Source organism: Schistocerca serialis, chromosome 6, assembly GCF_023864345.2.
Source record: "Schistocerca serialis cubense isolate TAMUIC-IGC-003099 chromosome 6, iqSchSeri2.2, whole genome shotgun sequence".
NCBI lineage: Eukaryota > Metazoa > Arthropoda > Insecta > Orthoptera > Acrididae > Schistocerca > Schistocerca serialis.
Window position 1 is genome coordinate 63,804,099 of NC_064643.1, and position 13,633 is coordinate 63,817,731.

Here is a 13,633-nt window from a genome sequence, read left to right on the forward strand (position 1 = left end):
CACTAGATTTTGATCTTGTAATGATTTCGTTCTGTAACTTCGCAGCAGTAACATTTTCCAGGTCGAACAACGATACTTTTTTTGCACTGAATACATAAAGACTCTTTTTTTTTACGTTTTTCGCGGAACTCGATTTTCGTGAACCTTTTTTCACCGCCATCTTGATTCAGTAATGTTCCGTGCCATTATTAGTGTCGGAAAGTCTAATCAAAATAGTTCCCCTGTTAATATTTTTGGTAGTAAATGTTTTCCATTCTTTATGTATTCTATGTTACATGTACACACACACACACACACACACACACACACACACACACACACACACACACACCATCAAATAAACATCAGAGAGACAGGATTAAAATGAACACAATATTACTTTATTAAGTCATTGGCAAATACAAAAATAACAAAAATTAAAATAAAATTTATATGTTGTGCTGCTTCAAATCTTATTTTCCACGATGCTAATACAGTTCTGGAATATGATAAACTGAAAGAGAGAGAGAGAAAAAGAGATTAATTTCTGCACTGTACTATGCTATGCTATGCAAAACAGAAATTAGGACATAACAGCACATAAAAGAAGATTCCTTATGCTGAAGGAATGACTGTTGTGGAATGGCTAGGAGACAAGGTGTAGTGTAAAAGTGTTCTGTCAAATGCTAGAACTGTGTGTTCTGTCATCAGGCAATGGATAAAAAGGAAACACAGGCGTCAATAAATGGAATTAATTGAGACATCTCAGATCCTTGTCAAGACAGGCATGTATGTCTAAAAATGAAGTATTCATTACTTAAGTACATTAGTTAACAATACTACAACCTTATCTTAGTGGAAGAAATTGTTTTTCTTTATAACACACCCAATAATATCTCAACTACAGTTTTGATTCTAAGACATACATACAGTAATCCAAATGAAGGTGCTAATACATGAAATGTTCATAAAATATTTATGGAACTAATAAACCTAACTGTTTCTGTGATTTTATATTTAGAGACAATTAACTGCAGGTCTTTAAGTGCAAAGACAGGATATAGAAGAGTTGCATAATATCAGATGGAATGCTGTATGTTTTTTTAACAGAGTACACACAGAGGCATAAGAGGAGGATGGTTCAGGTGTAAGGCATTGTTATAAACAAGGAAATTAAAAACAGCAGTAAAATTCTATTTTTACATTTATCCAGTTTTTATGTTCATTTTTTACGGTCACAACAGAAGTCACACGTATATACCCTCAATATAAAGCTTTCCCAGCATTAATGATTCCATATTACAACATTTCCCACATGCTAAGTATTCGTTGACATTATCACGACGTTTAACACTGGTTTTCTTACAGATTCCTGGAGTAAAAAAAAAAAATAAATAAAAATAAACACATGCATTGTACTCCTGCTCGAAGTCAAACTTGAAACAAAGCAGAAAATGTATACTATATGCAAAATTATTGATCATGTAATGTAGTGTTAGCATGGTAAGCAAGATTTTCATTGTCGGCATCGTGCTCCTCCCCCCCCCCCCCCCCCCCTCTTCGTGATTTCATCTCTCCTCGCCCCATCATCTTAGGCATTTTGGTTCACGGCTGCCTGTATTACAGGCTCAGTATTTCGAGGGAGGACAGTATGCTGTGTCACTGCCTTAATGATAATCACATTCTGATGATAGTGACTCTAGGAGCAACGTTTCTTCGTGTGTTGTATAACAGCTTTAATTTAATTTCATTGTCATTTGTACAAATGACCACCACTTTTGAAGATGGCCATATCTATAATGCGCTTTCACAAACTGTTGTTACTCCCTGGTCAAATACGCTAATCCATATTAGGCATGCAGTTTTAGGATGGTACGACCTGATGTCAGACGTAAACATTCCTCCTCAAGATGTTCCGTAACATGACATTTTCTGCTCATTTTCTCACCCAATATTGTCCCTGAACTGAGTGACCACCTTGTTGACAAGAAGCTGTAGATTTTGTGCCTATTGTTCTATGTTTATGAACACTGCCACAATGGCTCTAAGCACTATGGAACTTAACATCTGAGGTCATCAGTCCCCGAACACTGCCAAATTAACCATTTTAACCAATATTGTGTTACAAGTTTTATTTACTGTAGTGTTATAATGATTACCAATGTTGTTTGTTGTTGTCTTCAGTCCTGAGACTGGTTTGATGCAACTCTCCACGCTACTCTATCCTGTGCAAGCTTCTTCATCTCCCAGTACTTACTGCAACCTACATCCTTCTGAATCTGCTTAGTGTATTCATCTCTTGGTCTCCCTCTACGATTTTTACCCTCCACTGCTCTCCAATACTAAATTGGTGATCCCTTGATGCCTCAGAACATGTCCTACCAACTGATACCTTCTTCTAGACAATTTGTGCCACAAACTCCTCCCCAATTCTATTCAACACCTCCTCATTAGTTATGTGATCTACCCATCTAATCTTCAGCATTCTTTTGTAGCACCACATTTCGAAAGCTTCTATTCTCTTCTTGTCCAAACTATTTATCGTCCATGTTTCACTTCCATACATAGCTACACTCCATACAAATACTTTCAGAAACGACTTCCTGACACTTAAATCTATACTCGATTTTAACAAATTTCTCTTCTTCAGAAACGCTTTCCTTGCCATTGCCAGTCTACATTTTATATCCTCCCTACTTCGACCATCATCAGTTATTTTGCTTCCCAAATAGCAAAACTCCTTTACTACTTTAAGCGTCTCATTTCCTAATTAATTCCCTCAGCATCACCCGACTTAAATCGACTACATTCCATTATCCTCATTTTGCTTTTGTTGATGTTCATCTTATATCCTCCTTTCAAGACACTGTCCATTCCGTTCAACTGTTCTTCCAAGTCCTTTGCTGTCTCTGACAGAATCAAAATGTCATCGGCGAACCTCAAAGTTTTTATTTCTTTTCCATGGACTTTAATACCCACTCCGAATTTTTCTTTTGTTTCCTTTACTGCTTGCTCAATATACAGATTGAATAACATCGGGGAGAGGCTACAACCCTGTCTCACTCCTTTCCCAACCACTGCTTCCCTTTCATGCCCCTCGACTCTTATAACTGCCATCTGGTTTCTGTACAAATTGTAAATAGCCTTTCGCTCCCTGTATTTTACCCCTGCCACCTTCAGAATTTGAAAGACAGTATTCCAGTCAACATTGTCAAAAGCTTTCTCTAAGTCTACAAATGCTAGAAATGTAGGTTTGCCTTTCCTTAATCTATTTTCTAAGATAAGTCGTATGGTCTGTATTGCCTCACGTATTCCAACATTTCTGCGGAATCCAAACTGATCTTCCCTGAGGTCGGCTTCTACTAGTTTTTCCATTCGTCTGTAAAGAATACACGTTAGTATTTTGCAGCTGTGACTTATTAAACTGATAATTCGGTAATTTTCACACCTGTCAACACCTGCTTTCTTTGTGACTGTAATTATTATATTGTTCTTGAAGTCTGAGGGTATTTCGCCTGTCTCATACATCTTGCTCACCAGATGGTAGAGTTTTGTCAGGACCTGCTCTCCCAAGGCCATCAGTAGTTCTAATGGAATGTTGTCTATTCCCTGGGCCTTGTTTGGACTCAGGTCTTTCAGTGCTCTGTCAAACTCTTCACACAGTATGGTATCTCCCATTTCATCTTCATCTACATCCTCTTCCATTTCCATAATATTGTCCTCAAGTACATCGCCCTTTTATAGACCCTCTATATACTCCTTCCGCCTTTCTGCTTTCCCTTCTTTGCTTAGAACTGGGTTTCCATCTGAGCTCTTGATATTCATACAAGTGGCTCTCTTTTCTCCAAAGGTCTCTTTAATTTTCCTGTAGGCAGTATCAGTCTTACCATGATTACCAATAAGTCTCACATTAGAACATGTATATCTTTTTAATGTTGTTTCAGAAAATATTTTTGCTTCCGTGTTTTATTTACAACATTGGATATGACAGCAATAAAGAGGGAAATCTACATGTGCATTTATGTGCATCAGTAATCACTCAGTGACTGAATTTGTGATTTATGTTTTGTATACTGCGAAGAGTCAAGCAAACCTAATTGCTGTTAGAAAGAAACAAAACAATAAATTATCTCAGATTTTTTAAATAGACAAAATTTAAATTGTTTTAATTTCATAGTTTGAACATTATAAAGAGAATGACAGTAATTTATCCGTATTTTACATTTTTCTGCATTTTACACTTTTATGGATCAGTCTTCTGAAAAGTGAAAAACTGAGGTTTACTGTATATTACAGATATTGAAGGTGTATAGAGGTTGGATTGATTGGAAAAATCAAATCTGCTTTTGCTTTACTGTCTGCTGATATTAACTTTTTTGTGCAGCATCTATAGCAACGAGGATTTCACTTGTACTAGTATACCTCCCGATACATGTACTTTTTGAGAGTAGTACTTCGACTCATATTCTTCTTGGTTCATAATTATATGACAACACTTCCAGTCAAGCTCCCTGCATGGCAATCATTTACTGATTTGACAAATGTGTTATTTCTAAACTTTTCAATTTAGCAATATCATTTTTCATCTGGTTGAAAAGAGTCACTTTTCTGATCACACAATCTGTGCGTGTGACCAGTTGGGAAGATTGGGGAATTACAAATATGACATTTAAAGTTATAAAACAATTACTATGTTGTTTACTGCTCACAAAGCTAAACAAAGCAGCATTGAAGCTCACACTGTAAACAAAAACACAAGAGAGCGCAGGAATGTTTGTCAGTATAACAATTTGAATCTTAGCAGAAGGGATCTCAGATTCTACAGTAGGAGTTTCTTTAAAACTGAATGAAAAGTATGAAAACGATTGAAGTCCATGCATCATTACATTTACATTCTTTTGAGGAGAAAGAATAAGTCTACAAAAAGTTACATAAATTTATAACTGACAGGAACTCCCACCACGACAGTTGGGGAGTATAATATGAAATAACCAGTCTCATTCCTACCTGAAGATTCCATTGTTTGGTAAGTAGATCTTACTAAGATAAACTACACGATTGCCTTCCGTGCATCTTTCCAGAATAAAATGGGTTTGGTTATATTTTACCAAACAATAAGGATGCTTTAAAGGTGTGATGATCCAAAATCAGTTAGCAATGTGTATCATGAGACTATATTTTAAGAATAAAGAGGTTTAGTTGAGCATGTAGTTTGACATTCTGAAAAATGAATATTATATAGAAAAAAGAAAAACTGATGACACTTTTGCAGCTTTCAAAACTATTTGTTCCTTTCTTGGTGTGGAGAGAGAGATAGGTTGAGGAAAGTTGAACTGGACAGGGCACAGGATGAGTGTACTGAGAACAAGGGTACACTTACCCTTACTACAAGTGGGAATAAGGGTAGTCTTACCCTCACTGTCACTACAAGAGTGGAATAAGAGTGGGCTTACCCTCATTATCACTACAGGTGAGAATGAGGGTAGACTAATCCTTGTCATCACTATAGGTGGTGCCATCTCGTCTTGTAAGCTGTCCTTCCTTTTCAACCCATCCCTTTCCTTACTGATGAAGAAACTAATAGTGCTGACAGGATAGTGTTTTGGACTTTTATCTTTATATATTTCTATCAGCAATATAAAATATTTCACGCACAAAATAAGTACTGTCTCATATTTCAAAGTTTTCTCAAATTTGATATGATTAGTTTAGATTACACTTTTACTGTCAAACTGAAAAGGATTGTTGACAACAAACTTCACCAGTGTATAAATGTACTATCAGCCTGCCTTTAATATTCTCAGTTAAACAATCAGATACCTGTAAGATGTACATGTCGAAACATTACACACAGTTTCATTAACTTTCTTTTAAGTAACATATGCTTTTTGTCCTAGTGAGGATTTACTCTAGAACATTATTTTGTTGGACATAAGTGAATGAAAATAAATGAAAATATGCATAATACAATAGCTTACTGATTTCTATGTTATCAGTTATTATTACAGTGCAAGTAAGTGTACCTAAACGCTTAAGTTCATCTGTAAATGGGTGAAACTGTAAAAATTTTCTAGTTTTTTTATTATTAGTAAGAAATGTTTTGGTATTAATTAAACTCAGTAGAGTTTCTTGGAGATGAGGGTTTCATCCATAAAATGACGAAGTACCGTTCATTGAGCCCTTTCAGACTTGAAATATTAAACATTAATTTTTTTGAATTTTCTTGTTTTTATTGGATTATTTGGCATACACTGAGACGGACCAGTATGAAAAACGAGTGTTACACACATTAATTGAATACATGCAGCTCCTTTCTGCAATTAGTCACTGGGTTAACAAGCATCTGCCTCTGTGATGTTCCTTCTTTGCCCTACAGTGTATGCAGTGCCTTGAGGTGCCATGTATTGGTAGATGCTTTGCTTCTGTTGCATACACAATGTATAAATTTGAACAGGGCAGTTTTCTGTACCTAATCCACCGAGAAAATATGTCTTATAGAGACAAATTCAATCACAATTTGAAAACAAAGACTATCGTGCACTGCATACAAAAATGGTTCCTACATTTTCTCATTAACTCCTAAGATTCAAAACTAATGAATATGTTCAAGCTGCAACCACTACAGAGCAGAATCTACAGGAGATGTAAAGGGTGACTGCAGAAAGAGTTACTGTGCCTATGCCATGAAATGAGAAAATCGTAGATGGCTTCAAATGGAACTACATCACCTGAAAGGGTTAGCTTCATGAACTTTTAGCATAATATCTGTTTTTTTGGTCGCAATTACACCCTGGCAATCAGGGAGAACTTTTGACAAGATATGTTTCTCATAACAAAAATATGAAATCACCACCAACACTGGATAACTCTATAGGTAGGTGTGAAGTTGAATAAGTGTACACGCAATTACACCCTGGCAATCAGGGAGAACTTTTGACAAGATATGTTTCTCATAACAAAAATATGAAATCACCACCAACACTAGATAACTCTATAGGTAGGTGTGAAGTTGAATAAGTGTAGTACTGTGTATGCCGATTTTTTTATTAGCTAGATGTTCAGAGTAACATTTTTTAACAACATGACATTTAAAAAATACATTAATTTTTTGTATAAAAAAACAGCTGTATGGAGAGTATTCTGACACTGCACACTATTAGAAATTAATTTGGAAAATCTATTTTCATAAGAATATCTTCTCTTTCCTATTCCACCTCATCCATGTCTTTTGGTCACTTCCAGTTCAGTCCGGATTTCTGCACTGCACCAATAACAGCACCTTTCTCTGTAGCTCTCATGACTTTCCCAGGATAAATGACTACTATACAAACAACTAGCAAACTGCTATTGTCTCTCAACCCCTTTTCTACATCTTTTCTCAGTGCCTCTAGATTTTCTTTAGGATTTGGGGAACTGTCTGCACTCCATATCCATCCCATACTTTCTTCTGACTCTGCATATTGAATCTGTTCCTGTTCACTATCACTGCTCCTGCTCTCTTTGTGCTGCAATAGATTTTTTCCTCCACAACCTGTGGTAGATGGCTGACAGCCCATGACATCATTGGAACACTCACTCGTACCTGCAGGTACCTCCAATCTCTAACATCTATCTGCCTGTGGCCAGAAATGTCTTTCCCGCAATTTTTTGTAGACCTGAATTAAGGTCCAGAGCAATTATGGTATTGGGAAATCTTTCCAGAGCCTTATACCTATTAAGGAGGAATATTCCTGTTTTTTGGAAGTCAGAAATAAGGTTGTTTTTCCTCTGGGTTGTGAATCTATCAGTTCCTTTATTAGCCTTGGAATTTCATCCTTGGGAACTGAAGTGCAGCGACTTTCCAATGCAGTTTGCTTATACTCTTCCACAATTTTCTTCCACTGGCCTTTCATTGGACGGAAATATGCAGCACCAAGAGACTGAAATACTTGAGCTGCATTTGGTGGGAGTCTCAAATTCCTCACATGGTTTCAGCACTTTTACATATGTGTGGAAACTAAGACTGTCACCAATCAGTGCCTTAATCCCCACATGCTTTCTTAATATAAGTAGAAGCAAAAAGGTAAAAAAATCATCAGACGTATGCTTCTGTTATACCAACAGCAATCTAGGCTATTCTCTGTCCAGCTGCTTGAAATTCTTTCTGTCTTGTAATTGGCATGGGTGCTAATGTACTCTCATCATTTCTATGTACCACAAAGAAAGCATTTCTTATTTGCTCCTCCTCATGATAAATTTGTTAGTTTCAGGGTCATCTACAAGATTTGACCTCATCAGTGTTCCAAATACTGGAAGCATTTGGTTCTAAATGGTCAAAAATGAGTTAACAATGCACTCTCAATAGATGTTCAAGCATAAGTAACATTTTTTGCTGTCTTTACTGACAGTACTTTATTTTGTCATTTCAGAAATGATAATGCCCACTCAGTTCCAGTAAAATTGCCTTTACACCTAGGAATGGCTTTACCAGTGCAGTTGAGGTTGGCTTTGCCAGTGCCTCTCAACTAAACTGCGAAGCCAAAAGTTGACAAGGCTTCCATATGAGATGCAGAGGAAGATGTTGAACATCTGGAGCATTCAGGACCATGGGAGAAAAAAATGTTGCCAAATGTGACTGATTTACTTAAGAATAAATTTGAGTCCTATTTAAGTGGAAGTGTTAAAAATGTGTAAAATAAGGACAAATTTGTTTTTTGTATATGTGTTAGAAACTCACTGATTTATCTTCTGTCATTCTCATGAACCTCTGCATTGCGCAATTTCTTTGCTGCTAAATATCTTTGCTTTCTTCCTGTTTGTGTATCCAATTTCTCTGAGTGTTGTATGTGTAACAAATAAAACCCAAGCTCATCACATTGATGTATTATTTGTTAACACAGATATAATCACTTGAAGACCTTGTTAACATTTCAGAGCTTGGTCTTTCTCTCTTCTTTAGGAATCTGTTTTTCTGATAAGCAACAAACCTGTAATAATACTATAGTGGAGACAGTGTAAGAAAATACCTGAAAACTCGTAGAACTGTTGCCAGCTTTCAACTGTGAAGTGCCAACAGATGTAGACGAAAACAACAGTGTTTACAGAGCTCTGACAACACTGAGGAGTTGCCCTACAAGCGTTTAAAAAATCATGTTATATTATTGGTTGAGGTAGGCCCATGAAGGTGCCATGTCCATCTCAATGCAACTGTCAGGGGTCAACTTACACCAGCTCAATTACAGCGTGAAACTGTGAGTGAGATATATTTGTAGTGTTCTCATGATGGACCATATTACATCAGTGGAGTTCTCTCAACATGTCAGCAAGATCCACACCACGTGTTTGTTGTTCTTTTCCACAACATAAGCTCTTGGTACATAACTGAATTTCTTTTCAGATTGAGAATAGCATATAGATGGTCAACACATGCATATATTGACACAGAATTTAGACCTTTCTCTTTCAAACCATTTTACTAGAGCCAATTTGTATGTTGTCACCACTCTCCAGTCACAAGAGCCACATCCAGTTTTCTTCAGCTCAACATCCATTTTAAAAGGACATTTTCGCATCTTTTCTATCCTGATTGTGTCACAGAATGCAATGCCTCTTTCTTTGAGGGCAATTGCTAATGGTATAAATCAAAGCCACCAGCAAACCCTTAAAAATGCTGTTTCTCTGTCATGTTTCTATCAATGCCAAAAAATATCCCCTGACAAACTTAACCCTCTATCACTGCAGGTGCTCTTTTAGTCAACATCTTCCCTGAATCACCAGTCCTTGTAAAAGATTTGTAGCTGCATTTGTGAGGCTTATTTCTTGCATATTGTTTCAAAGTTCTTCTACCATTGAAAGGTATTATTATCTGTTCATCAACAGCTTGGTATTATTCTGTGGGGACTGGTTGCAAAGATGACTGCAGTAAAGGCGAAAGTGGATGAATCTAGAAGAATTTGTCTCTATTACTATTAGCTTCAGGCAGTTCTTGATTACTGATCACATGAAAATGCCACAGTAGTTGGAAGAATCGATTTCTGCTCATCATATGAGCTATTTATGGATATCTACACTCATTCAACAAGTACAAATGAATTGAGGACATTTCCATTATGCCCATCTGCAGTAAAATACTGATAAACTGCCCCAATTCATGTTTGCTTGTCTCCAAAGAAACTGAGTCTTTTTGCAAGGCATAGATGTTGGTCTATTTAGCAATGATTTGAAATACATTGTCAAATACTAATAAAGAGATAGAGGGTATGATGTATCATGCAGGGTGACAGTGAGAGAGAGAGAGAGAGAGAGAGAGAGAGAGAGAGAGAGAGAGAAAGATATTGTTTATTACTCTGTGGCGGTCAGCGCTCACATAATTATTCTTAGGATATAGAGCTTTTGTTCTTGTTAAGAGTAATTTCACAAGAGGAGTGCCATTCTTCTTGTGATGTAAAAATCGACACCATTGCGAGATTTTGATTCATATTGTAAAATACACTCCTGGAAATGGAAAAAAGAACACATTGACACCGGTGTGTCAGACCCACCATACTTGCTCCGGACACTGCGAGAGGGCTGTACAAGCAATGATCACACGCACGGCACAGCGGACACACCAGGAACCGCGGTGTTCGCCGTCGAATGGGGCTAGCAGCGCAGCATTTGTGCACCGCCGCCGTCAGTGTCAGCCAGTTTGCCGTGGCATACGGAGCTCCATCGCAGTCTTTAACACTGGTAGCATGCCGCGACAGCGTGGACGTGAACCGTATGTGCAGTTGACGGACTTTTAGCGAGGGTGTATAGTGGGCATGCGGGAGGCCGGGTGGACGTACCGCCGAATTGCTCAACACGTGGGGCGTGAGGTCTCCACAGTACATCGATGTTGTCGCCAGTGGTCGGCGGAAGGTGCACGTGCCCGTCGACCTGGGACCGGACCGCAGTGACGCACGGATGCACGCCAAGACCGTAGGATCCTACGCAGTGCCGTAGGGGACCGCACCGCCACTACCCAGCAAATTAGGGACACTGTTGCTCCTGGGGTATCGGCGAGGACCATTCGCAACCGTCTCCATGAAGCTGGGCTACGGTCCCGCACACCGTTAGGCCGTCTTCCGCTCACGCCCCAACATCGTGCAGCCCGCCTCCAGTGGTGTCGCGACAGGCGTGAATGGAGGGACGAATGGAGACGTGTCGTCTTCAGCGATGAGAGTCGCTTCTGCCTTGGTGCCAATGATGGTCGTATGCGTGTTTGGCGCCGTGCAGGTGAGCGCCACAATCAGGACTGCATACGACCGAGGCACACAGGGCCAACACCCGGCATCATGGTGTGGGGAGCGATCTCCTACACTGGCCGTACACCACTGGTGATCGTCGAGGGGACACTGAATAGTGCACGGTACATCCAAACCGTCATCGAACCCATCGTTCTACCATTCCTAGACCGGCAAGGGAACTTGCTGTTCCAACAGGACAATGCACGTCCGCATGTATCCCGTGCCACCCAACGTGCTCTAGAAGGTGTAAGTCAACTACCCTGGCCAGCAAGATCTCCGGATCTGTCCCCCATTGAGCATGTTTAGGACTGGATGAAGCGTCGTCTCACGCGGTCTGCACGTCCAGCACGAACGCTGGTCCAACTGAGGCGCCAGGTGGAAATGACATGGCAAGCCGTTCCACAGGACTACATCCAGCATCTCTACGATCGTCTCCATGGGAGAATAGCAGCCTGCATTGCTGCAAAAGGTGGATATACACTGTACTAGTGCCGACATTGTGCATGCTCTGTTGCCTGTGTCTATGTGCCTGTGGTTCTGTCAGTGTGATCATGTGATGTATCTGACCCCAGGAATGTGTCAATAAAGTTTCCCCTTCCTGGGACAATGAATTCACAGTGTTCTTATTTCAATTTCCAAGAGTGTATAAGTGTATATGGAAGGAAATCAGTTAATAGAACAATAAAATATTGTTCATTTCAAGAAGGTATGTGTTATTCTACAAACTGTGTATACTTCTTTTGTGATTTAATAATAAATACCAGCTTCAGAACAGTTCCAACGGGAGCATTCAGTTCTAGTGAAATAGTTCGATGCTTTCTTCGGAAAAGAAGTCACCTCATCGATCATTCAAATCCACAATTGTACCTGGACATTTCTCATAACTGAAAGCAATCTAATTGCTATGCAACAGAGCCCCGAAGAATAATTCTCTGTACTTTGGTTACCACTTTCAGCTCAACACGATATCTGCAGCACTGGAGCAGATTTCTACAACAGCCGAAGCGTGTAATCGCTATCAGTTTCACACATCATCCTGTGTACACTGTATGTATTTATCCACAACAGTGAACGTACAGTTACTCACACATAGAAAGACAATACAAGGTGGTGTAGGAAACATTTCAGAATAAAGGTCCTGTAGAGCTAAACAGTAATTAGCCTAGTAGTAGTAGTAGTAATAGTAGTAAAGAAAATTTAATTTTTTTCAAAGGAACCTTTACATATGGCGACCGTGACAGGACACGATCCTGATACAACACTCATAGTGAACCTGCCATATAACTATGTTAGTAATCTAGTAATTAATGTTTCCTTGTGTATATATATGTCTAGTTTTATAGAGTAACTACATTATGGTGCTTTGTATGTTTCATGCTAACGGAATGTGTGGGAGTATCTTGTGAAGAGAACGAGTGCGCCGTCCCAGCAGCTGAGCAGAAACATCAAAAAGGCCAGAACATTTGAATTACTAGCTTTCTTGAGCATTTATGCATTGTAGTGACCTTTCACGTATTGATTTTCTACGTATAAATAGTGTTCTACATTACTTTTACTAGAATTCCAGTAGATATAGTAAGACAATATTTTGTGTGATATCTATGTACTGTGTATGTGTCAAATTGCAAAGTGTACATTAACAGCATTAGGACATTAACGGTTTTTTTTGCGTGTGTAAAATTTAATAGTCACTTTTGTAGAACTTATTTAGTGGAGAAACTGTCACTTGCATATTTACATGGTGATAACTAGATCTATGTCCAAAGCCAATAAGCAAGCACGCATCACAATGGCACAAAATTAATTAAATAGTGTGAATGCATCGTTAACTAGTGCCACAGAATTTGATACCACCGTAGTTAGCGATATGTCGATTACGGCTGAGCAACAACCAGTAATTAATGCGCTCACGCCGACGACACAAACCGTTGCTAGTTCCGACATTCATATGGCCGATGTCGAGTGAAGTCCAGAGAAATATGCGGCAACCAACAAACAACATGAATTTCATCTCTGACACAGACGCGTGCGAAAACGAAATGACTGTACTCTAAAATGTGTCGGTACAATCCCCATTAAGCCCAGTGCAATCGTCAATTGCTGAGAGTACAGATTTGTTATCCCAGCTGATGTCAAGTTTGACTGTCATAACACAAGGGATTAAAGCATTGGAAACCAAGCAATCCACGTTTGCAAATGACATGAATCGTAGATTCCAGGCATTGGGAACCACGCAATCCACGTTTGCAAATGACATGAATCGTAGATTCCAAGTATTCGAGAGTACGCAATTTAATTTGGCTCAGGAGCAATCTAATAAACTAAAAGAAATAAATGATAAGATTACTGAAAAATTCCAAAGTTTGGAAACAAAGCAGAGTCACTTGATTGCCAGTCAGGCACAACTC

The 13,633-nt window shown here is 38.8% G+C and overlaps 1 protein-coding gene across 1 annotated transcript in view; it reads right to left on the minus strand.

The window, feature by feature from the left end:
- Nucleotides 1-358: 358 nt before the first annotated feature.
- The window catches only part of LOC126484278 (trehalase-like), a 325,129-nt gene continuing 311,854 nt past the window's right edge, over nucleotides 359-13,633 (minus strand). The window contains exon 12 of the mRNA XM_050107704.1: nucleotides 359-493. Within this exon, the coding sequence (XP_049963661.1) occupies nucleotides 376-493 (118 nt within the window). The 3' untranslated portion in view covers nucleotides 359-375. The remainder of the gene's footprint in view (nucleotides 494-13,633) is intronic.